General features: G+C 45.0%; 1 protein-coding gene across 1 annotated transcript in view; it reads left to right on the forward strand.

The window, feature by feature from the left end:
- RGL1 (ral guanine nucleotide dissociation stimulator-like 1) overlaps positions 1-21,185 on the forward strand; it is a 113,573-nt gene extending 92,388 nt beyond the window's left edge. The window contains exons 11-18 of the mRNA XM_015419648.1: positions 3,109-3,195; positions 4,831-4,863; positions 5,656-5,777; positions 9,504-9,593; positions 11,374-11,560; positions 13,538-13,792; positions 17,814-17,928; positions 19,414-21,185. Of these exons, the coding sequence (XP_015275134.1) occupies positions 3,109-3,195; positions 4,831-4,863; positions 5,656-5,777; positions 9,504-9,593; positions 11,374-11,560; positions 13,538-13,792; positions 17,814-17,928; positions 19,414-19,601 (1,077 nt within the window). The 3' untranslated portion in view covers positions 19,602-21,185. The remainder of the gene's footprint in view (positions 1-3,108; positions 3,196-4,830; positions 4,864-5,655; positions 5,778-9,503; positions 9,594-11,373; positions 11,561-13,537; positions 13,793-17,813; positions 17,929-19,413) is intronic.
- The last annotated feature ends 1,113 nt before the right edge of the window (positions 21,186-22,298 follow it).

Here is a 22,298-nt window from a genome sequence, read left to right on the forward strand (position 1 = left end):
GGCCGCAGCGAGGCCGGTCCTCCCCCCCCACCTGCCCGCCCGTCCGGCTCCTAGGCGTCGTCGTAGAGGCCGGTCCTTCCCCCTCCCTTTGCCGGGCGCGGCGGTGAGGCCGGTCCCCCCCGGCCGGCCAGCTCCGAGGAGGAGGCAGCGGCGAGGCCAGCTACAGAGCGTTCCTTGCGCATGCGCAGGGGACGCTCTGTCACTTTCGGGGGGATTTAAACATCCCCCCGAAATGTTTTTCAACTTTTTCGATTTTTGTGCACACGTGGGGACTGGCCCACGTGTGCACAAACCTCCCCCTCCCCCCCAAGTGCCCCCGGAGCGCTGATTTAGCGATCCGCACTCCGGGGGCAACTTGGCTATTAGATATATAGATTACTTGAGTTTGAAACAGGAGAAAAACAAGGGGGAAAATGTATGATTAAATGGATGCAGCACTTTAGAGAGCAAATACCTATGCATCAATGTGGGGAAAAGAAATCAAGTTCACAGCCAGACATTAAGAGAAAATTGGTATAAAATGTTCTTCAGATGGTATATTACTCCAGAGGACATTGTGAAAGGAAAATGTTGGAACTGTCAAGAAATATTTGGAGCTTTTTATCGTATGTGGTGGACTTGTAAAAAAAGCAAAGCTATTGGAAGGAAATACATGGGAAAATGCAGAATGTATTAAAATTTAAATTTCCTATGGAAGCCAAGCATATGTTATTAGGAATATTGCCTGACAAATAACCAAAAGTTTTGGAACAGCTATTTGAATATATGGTGACAGCGGCTGGAATCATCTATGTAGCAAAAATGGAAATCTGGCGTCTGTCCAAGCTTAGAAGAATGGGAAAATAAATTGGTTGATTATGCAGTAATGGTGAAATTAATGTCATATCTGAAAAACAGAAATTTGGGGAGAGATGGAGAGTTTATTAGGACAGCAGGGTACAGATTTAGAATGAGAAGCAATTTAAATCAGTACATAAATATATAGCAAATATACTATAATGCAAATGCAGAATGAGAACAAAATTTGATTATAAATGTATAAAGAACTGGAATTTGAATAATAATATTTTTATCTTTATTTTTTATTGTGAGATATATAATAAATTTCTTTTTAGACTTTGATATATCAAAGGTTATGGTTAATATGTAGAAATGATGAAATGTTTAATCTAGAATACATACCTATGGTGAAAATTAATAATATCGTGGTAAAATAGACTAGTTACAATTATTTATTTATTTATCTATCTATCATTTCAGTTTATCCCGCCCTCCCACAAGCAGGCTCAGGACAGGTCACAAAAAGCTCAGGACAGGTCACAAAAATAAATTCCATTACAGTCTAACGTGATTCAGTAAATAAATATCAAGTATTAAATTAATACAATAAAACCAGTTAAAGGCAGTTTAAGTGGGCAGTGCAGCAAGTTTCAATTTCAGTTCCTGCAACTGGGAACGAATGGGCTGAATCCAAGTCATAAAGGTCTCATTAGTAGTCGCCTACTGCCACAGCTTGAGAGTCCCTTGGACTGCCAGAAGATCAAATCAGTCAATCCTAAAAGAAATCAACCCTGACTGTTCCCTGGAAGGCCAGATAATGAAACTGAAGCTCAAATACTTTGGCCACCAAATGAGAAGGGAGCACTCACTGGAGAAGACCCTGATGCTGGGAAAGATTGAAGGTCAAAGAAGACGGGGACGGCAAAGGATGAGATGGTTAGACAGTGTCATAGATGCAACGAACATGAAACTGAGCAAACTTCAGAGGACTGTGGAAGACAGGAGGGCCTGGCAGGAGCTGGTCCATGGGGTCGCGAAGAGTCGGACTCGACTGTGCGACTGAACAACAACAACAACTGCCACAGCAACAGGGAGGCCACTTGGTAGACGCCCTCTGGCTCAACCAAAGGCCTGGTGGAAGAGCTGCATTTTGCAGACCCTGCGAAACTGTAATAGGCCACCTCACAAAAAAAAGCCCTGGCCCTGGTTGAGGCTAGGTGAACATCTTTCAGGCCAGGAATAATCAGCAGATGGTTCTCTGCAGAGCACAAGGTTCTCCAGGGCACATGGGGGGGGGAGGTAATCCCTTAGATATGTTTAGAAATTAAAACGTTTGAAGTAAGGATTATTGTAAAGATTATGAAGAGGAGGAGGTTGGTGAGAAATATTGTTTTTGTTTGTTCTATAGACTCTGCAAGGTATAATAGCTTTTGAGATATATGATTTGTCGGATATGACCCCTTTTCTCTTTCTGTATCCCTTTTATGTTTCTATTTTATTTTATTTAAAAAATTTTTTATAAAAATCTAGCAGTTCTACTGCAGACAAACATGGCTACCCTCTGAAACTGTATCTGGGAGAAAATCCTTTGTTAGTTTATTTCTTTCTAAGGTCCTGGCCTATAAAATGTGGTGTTGGAGAGCTCTCTCATGGCCTCCCCTATGAAGTCCAGCTTGTCCATGACAAAAAGGAGCTCTTCATCAGCCTCTTTTGGTTCTCATGTCAGAACCATTTTTGAGGCTGTTTATTGTGTCACGTCCTTTGCAGCTGAGACGCTGCTGTAAACCGTGTTGCTTCCTCATTACCTCATCCCGAGCGCAGCAAAGAAAGCACTCTGTGTAAAAGTTCAGTGTGGCACTGAGTGGTTTAAGCAGAGTTCTTTCTATAGATTCAGAAGGATGGCAGCTATTGTAGCAGGGCAGTTCACCAGTGTGCTGAGAAGATGGTGTTTTCCTGTCAGTGCACTGCTGGAAGATGAGCAGATGCAAACCAAAGCTTGGAATGCCCCGGTGTGCGTGGTTCAAGGGCTGTCAAGTCACAGCCAACTTAGGGCAGCCCCATTTTTGATGCACACTGTAGGGCCTGGTTCAAAATTAGACACAACAATATGGCTATTTTTTACAGATTAATGTAGCATATAGCCAGATCTTACGGGGGCGGGGGGCGAGGAATAGCTCACGTAGGAGAAGGCTCTCTATAATGTATGCTGAGCTCTGGCCATCTAGGGCTTTAAATGACCTGCGCTTGGAATTTGTGCCCCAAAGCCAATAGACGATCATTTCAGGCACACTAAGATGTCTTACCTGTTTGCACTCTGTTCCTGTGCAGGGCGTAATGCGGGGCACTGTTCCTTACCTTGGTACTTTTCTGACTGACTTGACGATGCTCGATACAGCTCTGCAGGACTACGTTGAGGTAGGAATCTGCCTACTGAGTGGGAGTAATGGTATTCTGAGCGTAATCCGAATGGTGCCACCGGACTCCTGCTTTGTTTAGCATTCCAAGCAGTCATTGAGCTTTTGTTATATTTTCCTGTTGCATCTTTATAGCTGTTGGTGATCTGCTGCCTCCCCCGCAAAAGAATCCCAGAAATAGAAGCAAGTGAAATTTTTATTGGGGAGTAAAGATTGCTAACAAATGCAGCTTTGGCACAGAGTTTATTTTGAAAGAATGCCTTCAAGTATATTGCTTTCCCAAATATATTGCTTTTAAACACTGTAACAGGAGAGAAGAGATTTTGATTCACACTACTAGTATTTAAATTGTAAACCAACTTTCCTACTGTGAAAGAGAATCAAGGCCTGGCAGTGCAGCATTGTATACTTGTGAGTGCACTTTTTTTTTTTTTGCTGAAACCTTTAGAAGTTCAGTGCCCTGACTTCCTATCAAAAATTAGTGCACAATCCAGCCAGTTTTACATGGGATGATCTAAAAATGTGCTTAGTTTTCATTAAAAATAAGAGAATTTAGGAAGGAGTTCTGAACTTTGATGCCTTCAGTTAAGCCTGAACTGTATGTGTATCTCTCTCTCTCCCCATACACACACACACACACACACACACATATAAAATTACCAAAATGCAAATTAATATGAATTTTAGCCTCAAGAAGGGGAGGGCAGTTCTGGATTACAGTGTTTTCCGGTGTTCAAGAAGATGAATGTGAAATTTCTGGGCAAATAAAAGGATGCATAAACTCTGTTCGAGAAGCCTCAGAGAGGGTGGATACACCTCACAAAAAATGCTCCCACTTATATGTAAGTTCCCCAGATGGAATAATAATTTCAAAGCTTGGTGGGTGGAGCTTTAGAAGAGTATTATCCACATCTGAGTATCTAAAATACAAATGCCGCAGTCCTTCTTGGTGGTTCAGGAAACCTACAGGGACAGTTCATACCTGTGGCAGCTCCTGTGTGAGTGCTGGGGGGGGGGAATGCAGTGGGGGCTGCTTGAGGGCTTGTAGCTGGGATTCTCTCCTGTGGAGATGGTTCTTGTACGAATTAGCATCTCCACAGAGGGACCCAGAGGTACAGCCAATACAATTTGCACAATAGAAGTGGCCTGAAATTCACCAGCCGTACTGATAGCCCCCACGTGAAAGTGCTGGTCCTGACAAAATGTCCGCAGGTCTATCATCACAACAGGAACACTTCCATGGGGCCACAGGTGTAGTGAACTGAACTGCATAGGTCTGGTTTCCATTGTGTGAGACTGTTCACCAGCCTCAAAAGTGTCAAAGCATGAAGGCACGATGTGGATCTTGCTCCATGCTTTAAGGACACATTTTGAATTTGCACCAGGCAATCGGTTGGTGCCTTTAAAAGTCAGGCTACCTCTTGAAAGATACAAAAGCAGGGATTTAGATTTTATGAATGCTGTTGTAGAAATCTGGTTCTGAAAGACTCATCCTTTCAACAGGCAAAGACAGCTTCTGTCCCCGATCATTGTTTTGAATGGAAGCACTTTTGCATTCCCTGTTAAAGTTATGTAACTGCAGTTGTATAAACATGTGGATTTTGAAACTAGTTTCTGTACTCTTTGTTTCTTACAGGGAGGGCTAATAAACTTTGAGAAGAGAAGAAGGGTAAGCTTGTTGTCCCCCGCCCCTGGATTCATTGGCATGTTAATGATTCACCGTTCATATTTTTAAGGGATTAGTTGCTTGGCTTTAGAGGGAGGCGCAACTGTAGGTTCTAAAGACTCCCTGCTCAGATCGCAAGGCAGGCGTCACAAGGCATAAGCTGCACCTGTGGAGCTTGCAACTTTTCCTGACCTAACCCTTGAATGCAACATGGGTGGCCGGGTGCTTCTACCTCCAAGTGCACAGTGGTGCCATTAAAGCAGGACGTCCAGGATCCTGGCCCATGGGCTCAGCGGCAGTGGGCGGGGGAAGGGAGGGACAGGCTATCATCTTGTATCATCTTGTATTGGATGTGCACATAATAATATAAAGGTGTGGTCCATAAGATCAGTTACTTAACTGCACTACAGCAAGCTTAACATTTTTGATTGGCAACTTAGAGTGAAGCCTTTATCTGTGGATGATCCCTGTAATAAGTCAGCTTTCACAGGGATTCTCTAGGACATGCCTGATGCTTGTGGAGACTTTGGGCTATGGAAGGAGGAATGTTCTGAAAGCTAAAAAAGTCCATAGATGGTCCTGTTGTATTACTTCCTGCTGGTGGAGGAGACAAATGGTCAGGGCAGGGAATACCTGCCTGGTCCATTAATTAAGTGGGAATTATGGGTACGTGTAGGTACACGATTGTAGGTGAATCTGTGGCGCAGTTTTTAACATCTGTCTAACACTGTTTCTGTGAGCAAATCTGTATTTGGCTTTGTTTCTTAATGGAAGTTCTGTTACTAACTTTCTCAGGAGTTTGAAGTAATCGCTCAGATTAAGCTCTTGCAATCCTCCTGTAACAGCTATTGCATGACTTCAGACGGAAAATTCATCCAGTGGTTCAGGAGACAGCGGCATTTAACAGAGGAGGAGAGGTGAGGTGAAGCTTTTCTATAGTTGGGGTAGATATGTTTCCCCCCCCCCCAAAAAAAAAAACAACCACACAGATATTATCACTCGTTTTCTGAGATAATGGAGGAGGGGAGAATGTTTTAGGATTCACTGGCAAAAGCACATGGAGGACAACAATATCAATATGTGGTATTTCAGCATTCAGATGTATGGACCATTCTGGTTCTTATGTGTTTGCTCTTGTACCTATGTTGTATAGTACACTATTAAATGTTGCCATAACCCCACCCCCACCCCCCCACACAAATACTTACAATGACGACTGTGACAGACTACATTTAAAATGCTGTTTTCCTAATGCAGCAAAATCAGAGAAGGGAGGTGAATAGTTAACTCTGCTCTAGAATGTTGAGCCTGAGTGGCAGGCTGCTCCTTTTCTCTGATTGGCCATCGCCAGCCGAGGGAAATAGAAAATCCACTGTGTGCTGAGGGGAGAGTTGGTTCGTTTTGTGTTCAGTGGCAGTTACTGTTCAGTAAAGTAAAAGTTCAGCTACAGGAGTGGATGTCTGAAGAGTCTGACTAAAACTCTGTTAGACAGGTTCACCTTTTGAATAAAGGGAGAGACTCCTGGTCTTAGCTGTGTTAAACATAACCTGAGAAAGATTTCCATTTTAGAATTAAGAGTCTGCTGTCAGCTAAAGCAGAAGTACGTTTTCACACAGATGCCAAGAATTGGGGTTCAAGGTTTTGTTAAAGAGTGACTGAGTAGGAGGCTGAAGCTTCCAATCAGGCCAAAAGGAATACGATTATATTTTCAGGGAAGAAATATAAATCCTGTCCAGATATACAGGGAATTGGCACTGAGGCAATCCCTGGTTTGTGGTGAAAGGAAACGGTTATAGATTACTCAGGGCAAAGAAGACACATTGTGATTACAGAAAAGGGGAAAGAATTTGATAAACTAAAAGAGTGACCTTTCCAGAAAACCTGAACAGTTAGTACGAAACTATATGCAGAACTATATGGGAGGAAAGCGATGGCGAACCTAAACAGCATGGTAAAAAGTAGAGACATCACCCTGCCAACAAAAGTCCGCATGGTCAAAGCAATGGTATTCCCAGTAGTCATGTATGGCTGCGAGAGTTGGACTATAAGGAAGGCCGAGCGCCGAATAGATTCTTTTGAACTATGGTGCTGGAGAAGACTCTTGAGAGTCCCTTGCACTGCAAGAAGATCAAATCAGTCAATCCTAAAAGAAATCAACCCTGACTGTTCCCTGGAAGGCCAGATAATGAAACTGAAGCTCAAATACTTTGGCCACCAAATGAGAAGGGAGCACTCACTGGAGATGACCCTGATGCTGGGAAAGATTGAAGGTCAAAGAAGACGTGGACGGCAAAGGATGAGATGGTTAGACAGTGTCATAGATGCAACAAACATGAAGTTGAGCAAACTTCAGAGGACGGCGGAAGACCGGAAGGCCTGGCGTGATCTGGTCCATGGGGGCGCCAGGAGTCGGACTGGACTGTGGGACTGAACAACAACAACATATGCAGAAACATTGTAACTGAAACCAAAGTACTTAGTCAACCATCTCTACTGATAAGAACCGAGAATTTGTAAAAATTAGGTGCTACAACACCATCTTGTCTGTCAACTGAAAAATATACTGTTTTACCAACAACATTTACCTCAGCCTGACTACCCCATACCATCCCTGCCTATTAAATAAAATCTTCATTATTGTTCACTGTTACACAGTCTCCAGTGCCATTTCAGGGGATTTAAAAAGAGGGCTACTGTTTTCTCCTGACAAGTTCCTGGGCTGGGCAAAAGCCAAATTAGTTTCTGTCACAGGATTTATAAAGCCGCAAATATTATCATGCTACTAGGGGTGGCCAGTTCAGTACCTGAAGGGAACTCAGAATTTTGGTGGAAAAAATCTTCCTCAGAGCAGGGAGAGTAATAGGGGGACTGTCATAGTGATGTTACAGAGCTTAGCTTTCTGTGGATGCAAGAACACGGCAATTTATACATTGGAAGCAAAATGAGCAGGCAGCAGATTACAGGAGAGCAACTTGTGCAGCTTCCCCCCAAGGTTGTACTCCCAGCTCTACCTCTCCAGTTCAGACTGCAAAGGTGACTCCAAACTGTTTTTCTGCCCCTCCCTCCTTTTTGGCTTGTAGGTAGTCATCATCTGAAGGCTGGCTTCTAAGCCATTAGGACACTTTAATTTTATTTTGTTGAATCCAAGATTACCCACTGAGAAGGTTATCAGCTGATCATTTCTAACCCTTAGGAAGTAACTGGCTTAATCAAGGAAGGTCAGCACGTATAATGCAACACCATCCTATGGCAGATAGCTATGGCACGGAGTTCAATCCCTCACAAAAGGAAGACCCAAAAGGGGGTTAAAGGCCATGGTTCAGTGGTAAAGCATCTGTTTTATATGAACAAGTCCCTGGTTCAATCCCCAGTATCTCCAGTGATTGTGTGTACTACAAGATAGTGACATTATCATACTTATAGCAGGCATCCACTAGAACTAACACTAAAGTGAATAGGAGAAAACTTCATACTAGTTAAATAGCAATACTTTCCCACACCCTAACTAAAGCAGCAGATCAATCACATTCTTATACAGGTCATATAGTAGCTATGAAATTTGCCTAGCATCAGAACCTAGCATCAGAACCTGGAATAGTCTCTCTGGGAATAGTACTAGCACACTGTAGAATGAAAGAAATCTATTGAAAAAAGTCTTCTGTTGCAAAACTTGTTTGGATTGTGCTGATTTGAAAGATTTCCTGTCCCTTTCATTATTTTCTGACCCTCTCCTCTTCTCTCTGAATGAATTGCAGTTTGAGCTCTCTAAAGCAGACAGCCAGTTGCCAGAATAACAAATTCTGACAAATGTTGTTAGATTTCCTATTTGTTTTCATTACTGTAATGACAGTAACAAATGTAACACTTTCACTTATAATAATAAACAAATGCATATCCCTGAGGGGAGGAATATAACAACAGAAGGTGCTGTTAGTGGCCTTAATTGCTTCAGAATCCAGTTTTAATGATATTTAACCATGTATAAATTACATCATGACTATAATTTATAATGTATTAATAATTTAAGGTCTTTGCTGAAGATGTCAGTCTGAATATGCTGACTTTATTCATATTTTGATTATGAATACTTTTTGGAGGGAGATACTGAATTTAATCAATAAAATTATTAAATACTCAAAAAGTATCCTGGTTTGATAACTAAAACTTGTGGTTAAACAGCAGACTAATATATTCTAACTTCAGCTAAACGGTTAAAAAAAGCATATCCAATTTTTGAGTGGTAGTGTAACAAGTTACTCAGGTATTCAAATGGACAAAAATGCTGAAAATAACCTTTCAGAATGTCCTGCAGCTATGAATTTCAAGGGAACATTTCCATGCTGCTGTAAATTCTTGTATAGTGACAGAATAGTTGTGCAAAAAAACCTCCTCCTGAAAGAATTAAGTAAAAATAATTCCATGCGGATAAAATATAAAGCTGTATTTGTGCAATCTGCTTCAAGTAATTTTGAAAAAAAAGATTATTCAAAGTGACGCCTTAAAAATTCTTCTAACTGGGAGCCAAGTGCTTGCTATGCTTTCCAGCTGTCACCCAAAATGTTCTTCCCACAGACTGTTTTGTTTTCTTACAAGGTAGCAGAATTGTATTTAGCCTTGACCACAAGGTGGCCTCTCTTTTACAGCTATGCCCTTTCTTGTGAGGTTGAAGCAGCTGTCGACACAACGACCACGTCGCCCAAACCTCGGAAGAGCATGGTGAAGCGGTTGAGTCTGTGAGTGTCATGTGTGGGGTGGTGGCTTTTAGGTGAACCGGCATGAGCTCTCCCAAAGCACACTACCGATAGCTGCACTCCACAGAGGAAGTTAATTTCCCTGACAGAGCAGAACTTCTCCTGAAGAGAGGTTTCACATAGAGTTAACATTCACCAGTTCTCCCTGTAAAACAACTGAACACCTCAGCCATTGTCGCAAATCAGTACCAAAAGGCAGATTACTGATGGGAATGCCAAACAATGTGATCCATGTCCCCTGTAGGGGATTACTCAACTTCTTATTCATTTACTACATTTAAAATATATACTTTGATTCAATCTGCAAAAACCTGGGGAGCAGGGTTGTCAGTCCTCTGACAGGTCACAAATTAGGCAAGCATGGGCTATGTGAAATCTGAAGGGTTACAACAGGGGTCCCGGACCGTTTTGAGCTTGTGGGCACACTGGGAATTTTGAGACGGGGTGATGGGTGCCAACCCCAAAACGGCTTCCATAGGAAGCAGAGGCAAACTCCAGATGGCTTCTGCAGGAGGTGGAGCTCAACAGAATACCCTCCCCCCCCCCTGCACCTCTGGGGAAGAAGGAAAGTCTGAAGGGGAAGTAGAACGACACACTGGCTAAGGAAAGCCCAGATGCTTGGAAGCCCTCCTAATCCTCTAGTGGAAAGCTCTTGCATTTGAATGAGGACAGCCAGTAAGAAACCCTGCCTTACAGTGGCCCTGCCCACTTTCTGAAAAGCAAGGAAGTAGTGGGGGGCACCATGGCCACCACGCTAGGGAACCCCGGGTGATAAATGGTTCAGGATTGACATATCGGCTTTAGTTTGTTGTACCACCGCACCTCAGAATAATCGTTGTGGGTATATATGTGTGTGTAAGTATTGCAGTGTGCGACTGCAATAAAAAAGGCCAGTGCTATGCTTGAGATTATTAGGAAGGGAACTGAAAACAAATCAGCCAGTATCATGATGCCCCTGTATAAATCAATGGTGCAGCCTCACTTGGAGTACTGTGTACAGTTCTAGTCACCACACCTCAAAAAGGATATTATAGCATTGAAAAAAGTGCAGAAAAGGGCCACTAAAATGATCAAAGGGTTTGGAACACTTTCCCTATGAAGAAAGGTTACAGCGCTTGGGGCTCTTTAGTTTGGAGAAACGGCGGCTGAATGGTGACATGATTGAGGTTTCTAAGATTATGCATGGGATAGAGCAGGTTGCAAAAGAGGTACTTTTCTCCCTTTCTCACAATACAAGAACTTGTGGACACTCCATGAAATTGCTGAGCAGTCCGGTTAGAACAGATAAAAGGAAGTACTTCTTCACCCAAAGAGTGATTAACACATGGAATTCATTGCCACAGGAGGTGGCGGCAGCTAGAAGCATGGACGGCTTCAAGAGGGAATTAGATAAACAGATGGAGCAGAGGTCCATCACTGGCTATTAGCCACAAGGTATAGATAGGAACTCTGTATGGGGCAGGTGATGCTCTGTATTCTTGGTGCTTGGGGCGGGGGCAGCAGTGGGGGGGCTCCTAGTGTCCTGGCCCCACTGGTGGACCTCCTGGTGGCACCTGGTATTTTTGGCCACTGTGTGACAGAGTGTTGGACTGGATGGGCCTTTGGCCTGATCCAACATTGGCTTCTCTTATGTTCTTATACAGTGTACCGAAAAGGATATCACAGAGAAAGAACATTTCTTGCGAAAAAGGGAGCTGTGTACTGTATTGTGTGCAGCGCCCTACCAGCCCACTCATTTGTTGTTTATCTGGGTTTTTCCCAGGCTGTTTCTGGGATCTGATCTACTTGCCAACAGCACCCCTACCAAAGAGCAGCCCAAGTCTACTCCGAGCGGGAGCTCTGGCGAGAGCATGGATTCCGTCAGCGTGTCCTCCTGCGAGTCAAATCACTCCGAGTCTGAGGACGTCTGCATCACCCCCACTGACACCCCCGATGAGCCTCAGAAGAAGGTATGCCACGGGTGGGCCTCTGGGAAAGACCGACGGCTCTTCATTTCTAGGGAGAGATGCTGCAGCATGGGTGCCTGCCTTCCTGGAAACACTCCGCTGCACACTGTACGCTCCCCCCCGCCCCCGAGTCGGGGTAGGTGCGACGCCCACTGTAGTTACTGTGTGGTGAAGGAACTGCTCAAGGGTGCCTTCCTCTGTTCATGTGTTCAAGGGCTGAACCCCGGGTTTAACAGACCCTGTGGGTGACGCCTGCCATGACCCCTTACTCCTCATCCTCTACTGAAAGGGAGCCCAAGTGTACATAACCGAACTGAGTGCATGTTCATCCCCCATTCACGCTCCCTCTGTGGCTTTCCCTCTGTCAAATGTTTGGCAGAGAACCGTGGGGGGGGGGGGGTTGCCAGTATTCTGCAAAGTGCCATGCACACTAGTGGGGCTATATAAGCCCCGAGAGAAAGACAGTAGTGACCTTTTTATAGCTGAGTTTTTAGCAGGACTAAGCTATGCCACCTGCAGCCTCCGAAGGCCCACGTGGAAGGCCCTGCGTAGAGATCATGGCCAGTTCCACGGCCAGTCCACCCAGATGACCCCACAACATGGAGGGCACTGATGCACAGCACTGGCCCAGTTCACTCCCAGCCATCAGTAGCCTGTGGGGGGGGGGCTCTCTTCTTGGACCCACTATGTTATTGCCTGGGTGGTCCCAGCCTCCATGGCGCCAGTGTCACAGGGGCTTGGCTTGGACCCAGCCAGCGGTGTCAGAGACCCCAGGGGGGATGGCGCACCTTCCTCAGAGTATGGGCCCTGCTAAAGAAGAGATGAGAGAGAGAGAGAGAGAGAGAGAGAGAGAGAGAGAGAGAGAGAGAGAGAGAGAGAGAGATCCATGGTGACCTTGGAGCGCTGTCACAAAACAGCACAGAGACCTTGGTCATGAAAACAGCTTAGTGTCTGCTGCCATCTGCTGGCCTGTTCATCTAAATGCAGGACAGAAGATTGTGGGCTCACATGGATTCAAAAACTATCCTATACACTTAGAAAGAAGGCAACCCTGAACGTAAGATGACCCCCCCCCCCCAAAAAAAAAGTTATATACAAAACACTTTTTATTGCTGGATATAAGTGTAACATATATGCAAACATGAGTTTTGGTGGCATAGCAAGGAAAAATATAACAGTTCTGTATCTGAGTAAATACATTATCTCAGTCCTAACATGTTTTGGCCCGTATACAGCTCTACTTCAGGGGAATGTTCAGGGAAACAGCAGTTGTGATTACACCTATAGTTAAATGCTCAGTGACCACACCTGCCTAAGAAGCAGCAATCATCTGTCCTCCTGACAGCAGAGATGATTGTGAAATCTTATAGGGGTGGACTTCATAAGCAAATCTGGATCTTCTTCCATTGGACTGCTCTTCGTATCAAACCTGAAATACTGCAGGGGGGTGTTAAAATAAAGGTTTGTTATTTGGTGGAGTTGGTTTGTGTCAGGTTCTGGGTTGCTATTGTTGCTTCTTTTTTTTGGTGGATTCTTGCATTTTCAACAGTTCGAGATTCTTGAGTGATACATAGTTTCAAATTCTCAGGCATTACATTGGTTGGGCTAGCGATATGGAAGGGAGATTCTCGGGTTTTACGTTTTTCCACATTTGTGTTTTTCCTCCATAGAAAACAATGGAGGATGGCTGGGTCCATTGGTCCGATTCTGTGGGCCCCTGACATTTCTGTGTTTGAAAGGGCAGATATTTAGGAGCTGCTGTTTCTGTGATCCAATGGGTTTTAGGTACTTTTTTTAGGTACTGATACATTGTTAGCTGCCTCGGGTTCTTAGAAGGAAAGATGGGCTATAAAAGTTTTCTAATAAAATAAGCAGAAGATGGGCAGCGATTTCTGAAGAGGCCTCCGATGTGAAACTGGTCAAACGAATGCGCTGCCTTCAGAGTAACTATTTTTCTTAATTTGTGTTCTCCCCGCGTAGCTCTCAGAGTCCTCCTCCTCTTGTTCCTCCCTCCATTCCATGGACACGTCTTCCTCAGGGGTGTCGTCCTTCACCAACCCTCTGTCATCTCCGCCTTCACTGGCCAGCAACCCCAAAATCCATCAGCGCTCCATCTCTGTCACCTCCATTACCTCAACCATTTTGCCTCCCGTTTACAACCAACAGAACGAAGACACCTGCATCATCCGCATCAGCGTCGAAGACAACAATGGGAACATGTACAAGAGCATCATGGTATGAAGCAGAATATTGGGGGGGGGGGCGCTTTACTTTGTGTGGGAGGATAGTGGCCATTCGTACTCTCAGGACACTGAACCAATTCAAATGTTTGTTCAGTAACTATGTGTGTGGTGTGTTTACATTGCATAAATGTGTTTCACTTCCCCAGAAAACTCAGACGTCTGAGGGGAATTTTGACGAGGGAGATTTCCAGTAGATCTGATTCATTGCAGTACCATAAAATTGCAGGCTGTATTATTGGGTGGGGGACAACTGGAAAAGGGGACAAATAGGATTCTTTTTTTTGGAAGGCATTTGAGTTGGACTAGAGGGTCAGTTCTAGGTTTTTCCTTTTATTTTGATGGAGCTTTGAACTGAAATTTTAATGTGAATATATGGTTCTGGAGACTTGTATCCATCCATGCAGTTCCCAAGACTTAATGACTCTTCAGTCATCAGAAGTTTGTGCTGACTGTCCCATCCCACTTTGCCCGTGATGCTATTCTTGAGGGTCTGCTTATCCTGCCTTCCAACCCCATTGTGTGGTTGCAAGTGGCTTAGTTGTTGAAGCAATAGAGACTGGCTGACTGAGCCCCCCCCCCCCGAGCAAAATTGGGAGAAGAGGTTCAGTGGACTTTAGTTGGAGGGGGATTGGGAAAGTCCCACTCTACAGAATCCACAGATGGTAGGATAACCCCATCTTTTGTACATCACCTTGAACACTTTTTTTTAATAGAAAAGTGATTACACCGATCTAATAACAGTAATAATAAGAGAAGTAGTAGCAGCAGTAATTTGGCTTACCATCAGCCAGAAATTCATGGAAGCACAAACCAAACAAGATTATGGAGGAGGGTGAAACAAAGATTCTTTGGGACTTCTGATTATAGACCGATAAACACCTGGAGCATAACACCCCGGATATCACCATTGTAGAAAAAAATGAGAAATAGGGTTTGGACCACTGACATTGCCATCCTAGGAGACAGCAGAATGGAAAAGAAAGAACAGGAGGAGATCACAAAGTACCAAGACCTATGGCTAGAATTAGAGCACCTCTGGGAGAAAAAGGTTACCATCCTGCTAGTTGTCATTGGAGCCATGCCTAGAAATCTCAAGAAACACCTGGACATTCTGGGCATTGAGCAAATAACACCAGCTCAATTCCAGAAGACTTGGAACAGCAAGAATCCTGCAAAGATACGTCTGCAATTTCCAAGAACTTGGCTAGATCTCAAATTGCAGAACACCATCTACCAGTCAAATATCTGACTGTGACACCTAATCATCATCATTATCATCCTCATCAATCAGAGATTTTAAGAACAGTAAAAATTACCGTATCCAAACAGTGTCCAATAAGTTCAGCATTCTGATCGCAGCAACTAACCAGCCGCCTGTATAGAGATAGCATCACACCAACACATGTGGTCTGCCTTTTACTCAAGAAATGTTTTCAAAGCCATGCGTACCAGGAGTCTACCAACTACACATACTTAGGAGCAATGTTCCCTCTAAGCTGTGGAGTCTTATGAGTAAAAATTCTATGTTGTGAGCTACTGGCGTTAAAGTTGTGAGCGAGCGATTTGGCTACTGCATAAATTAGTTTGATCTGGAGCCATCCTTCCTGAGCTAAGAGAAAAATTCGTGAGCTGGAGGCTAAAAAAACTGTGAACTAGCTCACACTAACTCAGCTTAGAGGGAACACTGCTTAGGAGCACATGCTACCTACAGTCCCTTCTATACGTGTGGTTGCCATCTTGTATGGACAGAGGCAAGGTATGTATTGACCATTCACAAACAACCTCAGTAACCATGAACACAAACCCTAAAATAATTCAGTGGTCAGTTCATGCGTACTGGAGCATCATGTGCATGGTCCATATAACCGTTGACTGCACACGGTGACTCTACTTATCAGGAGGATCTGTGCATAGCAGTTAAATTCCCCAAATAAATAAACAAACAAAAATGGTTAGTGGGCTCCCTTATGTGCAATTCTCGCATCTGAAAAGGACTAAGAACTATTGAAATGGCATAAACAATTGGTACATACCAGAATCTCTCCTCTTGTTTGCCTGCCTACCCCTGTAAACACTTTCCCAAGGGAAGCATAGGCCCCTTATAATAATAGCCCAGTGTTTTAAGTTGGTGCTTTTGATGCAAATCCAAGTGGAGGAACTTGGTTCAAGCTGCAGGATCACCATGGTAACACTTCTAGCCTTTCCTTGGCTGGTGCCCATCCCCAGTGGAGCTCAAGCTGCCTCTCTCTCTCTTCCTTTCTCTCTGGGCAGGGGTATTCTCTGTATACATTTTTTATTTTGCTACCACATTATGTCTCTCCACCAAGCAATTTGAACAGACGTATGTCTTATTATTTCAAAAAAAGTCCAACAAACAAACAATTTGCGCCACATGGAAAGATCTAGTTTTTTAAAAAAGGGACACCCCCACCCCGCAGCCACAAAAGGTGTCTTCTGTGGGATATATCCACGATCTGATCTTTGCTGAGCCCACATCACTTCCCCAGAATAGTACACAGACAAGGGAAACGGCGAAGCATTGTCCTCCCAGGTTTTCTGATTCACTGGAGCCCTAAGCAGAGCTTATTTGTACAGGTCGGTATTTCTCCGACGCTTTGATTTGTCAGGGAGGAAACTTGATGCAGGTTTCACTGTTATACCCGGAGATAGTTTTGCAGTCAGTTGCCACAACCATGGACAAGTGGCCTTCTTTAAGCACCAGCCAGGCTGGATGTTGAGTCCCAGTGGCCAGCCCTCTCCCCTTGCCTGCCATTCAGGCCACAAGAAGGCCACTGTATTTCCTGGGATTTCCCTGAACCCGTTCAAGCCAAATTGGGAAATCCCAGTTCTGCGCCTTCACTTGGGTCAATATCATTGCTCTCTGGGGCTTCCAGTATAATGGCTTAATTTTTCAAAATGCATTTCAGCCTCTCTTATTGTAGAGCAGGTAGAGAAAGAGGTACTTTTCTCCCTTTCTCACAATACAAGAACTCGTGGGCACTCCATGAAATTGCTGAGTGGTCGGGTTAGAACGGATAAAAGGAAGTACTTCTTCACCCAAAGAGTGATTAACACTTGGAATTCACTGCCACAGGAAGTGGTGGCGGCTACAAGCATGGATGGCTTCAAAAGGGAATTAGATAAGCATATGGAGCAGAGGTCCATCAGTGGCTATTAGCCACAAGGTATAGATAGGGACTCTGGGTCAAGTGATGCTCTGTCATCTTGGTGCTTGGGGGGGCCAACAGTGGGAGGGCTTCTAGTGTCCTGGCCCCACTGGTGGACCTCCTGATGGCACCTGGTATTTCTGGCCACTGTGTGACACAGAGTGTTGGACTGGATGGGCCTTTGGCCTGATCCAACATTGGCATCTCTTATGTTCTTATAGTTTGGTAAGCAATTTCAATTAGGAGCCACCACTCTTCTACCACCAACAACATCCGTGGTTTGGGTTGACTCTGGTCCTGGGGAGGGTTTGCGTTATATCATCACACCAAGCTGAAGATCTCTGATGCCGATGATAATTGTTAGTACGCCATCTGAATCATTTAGAGATTGCCATCAAAAGTGTACCATCACTAGCACTTTGTTAATTGTTGGATTGTTTTTAATGCTTAATGCTGTTTAAATTTTGTACATGGTTTTTATGGTACAGGGTACCAACGCTGTCAGCCGCCCTGAGCCCACTTGCGGGGAGGGTGGGGTATAAATAAAAATAATAAATAAATAAAGGAATAAAGCACTAGTATAAGTAATTCACTGCTTGATGGACATTTCATCATGGATGTATGTTGGCCTAAGAGAAAGAGATTTTTTCCTTTTATCAAAAGTTGGGCTATTATCTGTCTTTTTAACAAAATGTTTTTTAATGAGTATTCCATCTGAGATTTAATATCAGAGGGACAGCCATTCTGGAGCGCCATGAACTGATGCTAGGTAGTGAGTAATTAAAGCTTGCTTGACATTTAAGTTCAGAGAATAAGACAAACGTTACAAAAAAATTGTCTTTCCAGTTGACCAGCCAAGACAAGACTCCGGCGGTCATCCAGAGAGCGATGTTGAAACATAACCTGGAGTCCGATCCTGTAGAGGAGTATGAGCTTGTGCAGGTCATCTCAGAGGACAAAGGTAAGGAAAACAAGGCTTCGGTACGTGCTTCTCAGAAAGAACTGGCCTTTGTCCTGGAGACAGAGGATTCAGCTGTGCAGAGAGTTCAGCTGGGCTGAACCTTCCTCTGCTCTTTCAGTGTAATTTCATGTGTGACTGAATAGTGGCCTTGCATCCATTTAACAGGACAGCTTCATTTCCCTTCATTATGAAGGCAATTCCAGTGTTGCTTCCTGAAGATCATATGCCATGAGCGCTAGAACTTTTGCCATCGCCCCACCCAACAGTTTTTCAGTTTGTAATCACACCAGGGGCCAGTACCCACAAGACAAGAGTTCACAGGGTGGGGATCATGAACCCAACCTGTGCGTATTTCCTTAGTCATACTTGATTCGCATGTTCTCCTCTGTTCCCCTCTGTACTGTTTCAACCCCAGATCGGGACTGTGGCATGCGTGCAAAGCAGGGGTCATTTCGTAGAAAAAGAGGTGCAGGAGCCTATTAGCATATAACTCATTAGCATATGCCACACACCCTGACATCACCGGAAGTGTGTCAGAAGGGGAAGCAAAAAAGGGGGGGAGGCATCTTCAAAAGCCTCCCCTTCCCTTCCCCAGCCGGCCTGCCAAGGTGGGGTGGGGGGGAAGCGAAGAGAGAAGGGGTTTAAACTTTAAACCCCTTCTCTCTATAGACTCGCACCTCAGGGGCGGCACGATCTTTCCATTGTATTCTATGGCCCCATAGAATACAATGGAAAAATCGTGCCGTAGCTGCGGCGCAACTCTAGAGAGAAGGGGTTTAAAGTTTAAACCCCTTCTCGCTTTGCTTCCCCCCCCCCCAGCCTGCCTTGGCAGGCTGGCTGGGGAAGGGAAGGGGAGGCTTTTGAAAATCCCTCCCCTCCCTTTTTTCTTTCCCCAGCCAGGCATTTAAATCTCCCCACAGTCTCTCCGCAAAAGCGGAGAGGCTCAGGGGGGAAAGGAGGACATGTCTGTGGCGGGCTGGCTGGAGAAGGAAGAGGAGGCAGGCAGACATATCTGACTTCCCTGCTCGATCTTCTCCAGGTGTCCCGCGGTGGGGCACCTGGAGAAGATCGGGGTGGGAAGCCAGGCATTTAATTCCCCCCCGGGGGGGCAGGGCCTGGGCTTGTTTCTGCCGGAGCACTGCTCCGGGGCGCTCCGGTAGGAAACGACCCCTGGTGCAAAGGCAGCTTTCAACTCATGCTGATAGATCAAGATCGGTAGCCGTGTTCGTCTGTCTGTAGAAAAGAGCAAGAGTACAGTAGCACCTTAAAGACTAACAAAATATGTGGCAGGATATATGAGCTTTTATGAGTCACTGCTCAACTCATGCTGTCATCCCAAACTGAAATGGGTGGGGGGTGGGAGCCATTTGACCCGCTGCAGAAGACCACACGGTCTCCACCCTGTGAACTCCATCTCTTGGAAATCAGCCCTCAGAAACAGCATGGTGGATAACCTCATGTTATCGATGTTTCCTCTCTCTGCAGAATTAGTCATCCCAGACAGTGCAAATGTCTTTTACGCCATGAACAGCCAGGTGAACTTTGACTTCATCTTACGGAAGAAAAACTCTCTTGATGGGGAGGTGAAACTGAGAAGTCGGTCCAGCTTGACTCTTCCCAGGACCACCAAGAGGGGGTGCTGGAGCAACAGAAACAGCAAAATCACCCTCTGAGAGTGGGCCAGCCGACACAAAAGAGATGGGGGGTTTTTAAAGACACCGATTAAGGCATCTAGTATTGCAAGGTCTCCGGAAATGAATGTGTCAGTATTCAGCTTTGGGAAATGCAAAGCCAGCGTTTGCTGTTCAGCATATGTAAATTTAGATGCGGACAAAATGGGACGGAGCGGAGAAGAGACCTACAGCCACCCTTTTAATTTTTTTCCTTTTTTTGCACAGTGTTCAAGAATACAAGGCCACTTTTTTGGCTGGGAAGGAAAAGGAACTGTGCACCCGACCAGACAGCCCTTCCAAGTCACCTCTTCTTCAACTACTCTCAGTTCTCTCTTGTGCCAGTATTAATTCGGAGTACTCTGGATTTATTTTTTATGAATGGAAGAAAGCTGTCGCCATTTAAGCACCATCTGTTATTTACAGGAGGAGAAGGTGCATAAAACTGACAGTTGGCCAAATCGCAGCAATGAATGGATGGTGCAAATGGGCTGCTGCTTCGGGAGAGGTAGCAGAGCTGCTGCTGAAAACAGGGAGGCCCCATCATTCTCACGTCACCCTGCCTCAGTCTCCGGAGACACATCAGGCACTTCTGTCTCATTGTATTGGGCTGGGCTTTTCCCCCCAGCCATGCGATCAAAGCTGGAACAAGTGCATTTCCCACCCAAAGAACATGAAAGTAAATACAGGGATGCCCTTTTGCGTTGTTTGGTAGAGAACAAGTCAAAATAATGCAGACACTACTCCTTTTAATGCCACTACATTGTTCTCCTAATGCTATGCTAATCTATTTATCAAAAAAAAAGAGTCAAAGTATGTATCTTTGAAGAGTGCAATTTTACACCCCTTCAGGTGTGGAGCTGTTTACCTGTATTCAGCCACATTGGCATTGTGGCAAAACATGTAATCTTTTTTTTTAATAGCCTACAAAAAGCAAAACACATACACACACAACTTAGTTGCCTGCATCCTGAGAAATACCACAGCACTTTACGATGCGTGTGGAATTCGTTAGGCTGAAAAGGAAAAGGAAAATCTATGGGATCTTCCTTCTCCTAGAATACGCCTCTCTAACTTAAATGAGCTTCCTGACATGGTACAGCCCTTAAAGGGTTACAGGATTTAGCTTTTCTTCTAGAGCCTTGCCCTGGTCCACCATGCTGCTGTTCTTGGGGGACTTTCTTTGACAGGCATGCGAATGACAGGGGAGGTGAGCGGTCTCTCTCCCTTCAGAGCACAAGCGATAGCGGTGCAGAATCACAGAAACGGTCGACCTAAAAGCCATAAGGGAAACACTGGATTGTGAGCAGATCAGCTGCAACTGGTGAGGTAGTGCCGTGGACAAGAAGAGGCAGTCCGTGCCCAGCCGTAGGCACCCTTACGGGCAGGTGGCCCTCTGCCACTCCAGCTGCCGGGTGTCCCTTGCCGATAAGCGTGTGTGGGCTCCCCTCTCTCCCGGGTCAGCTTTCATCCAACGGCAGTGGTACCTTCCTCTTTTCTGACCCATCACGCCACCTTCTCTGGCTGTAGCTGGAGCCAGTGTTCCCTCTAAGCTGAGTTAGGGTGAGCTTGCTCACATTTTTTTATCCTCCGGCTCACACGTTTTTGTCTTAGCTCAGGAAGGATGGCTCCAGAGCAAACTAATTTTATGCAGCAGCCAAATCGCTCGCTCACAACTCCAGTGCCAGTAGCTCATAAAGTAGAATTTTTGCTCACAAGACTCCACTGCTTAGGGGGAGCATTGGCTGGAACAGTCCCGTACAGAACAGGTAGAGTTCTCCCCCCACCCCCAAGAATGCCTTTTGTAGAAGCCAAACAGAATGGCACCAGTGCCAACTCAAGCAATTACGTGGAAGCAGGTTGCCTTGAATTCAGTAGGACTGACTTCTTGTAAGAAACTACAGGTTGCAGCCATGGCTATGCAAGGAAAGAGAGGTGGTTGTTTTCGCTGTGAGACCGTGGCCAGGATCTGAAAAGTTCCTTGAGCTCTTGTGGGCCCATGGAATTGGGCAGCCTGCCTTCCCTTTATCCTGCCAAACTGCTTTTGAAATTCCTCTCGGTTCCAAAGGCCATTTGACATGAGGAGACAGGGTGTGTGCATGCTACTGTTTAAAACCAACTGAAAGCCCTCTGGAGCTCTTGCATACATGATTCTTGGGGTCCTGGCCTGTGTATCTAACAGCTTGCCACTTGACCTTGGTCAGAGCTGTGTGTATATGTTACAGTTGTGCGGAAGCACAGGGGAAAGCAGAGTGCAGGGGGGTTGGACGACTAGATGAACTGCAAGGTCCCTTCCAACTCTAATATTCTATTCTAAGTGCAGAAGCCAATCCTGAGTGCAGAATTCAGCTTCTGAAAAATCATAGCTTTAATAATTTGTTTGAAACTGGTTTTTTTCTGGCTCGTATGGATGCGGCACTGTATGGGTTCTGCCCAGGGAAGGGACTCACTCTGATTTGCAGTTATGCTGTGTAAGAGAAATCACACCAAATCTTCATAATGGGGGTCACGGAATTTAGTTTTTCTTGCTGCAGAACTTGAGTTACTCTGGCATAGAACCCTGTGCTTTTCACACAGCATGTACAAGTCCTCCTGACCATTGCTTACCATAAGTGTTTACTTTTTAAAATTGGGCCTTATCAGATGATGATGAAGATGATGTATTTTGCACTATGTGAAACTCTTTGCTGTTTCAAAAGA

This window comes from Gekko japonicus, unplaced genomic scaffold (genome assembly GCF_001447785.1).
Source record: "Gekko japonicus isolate JY-2015 unplaced genomic scaffold, Gekko_japonicus_V1.1 scaffold1248, whole genome shotgun sequence".
In the NCBI taxonomy this organism is placed as follows: Eukaryota; Metazoa; Chordata; class Lepidosauria; order Squamata; family Gekkonidae; genus Gekko; species Gekko japonicus.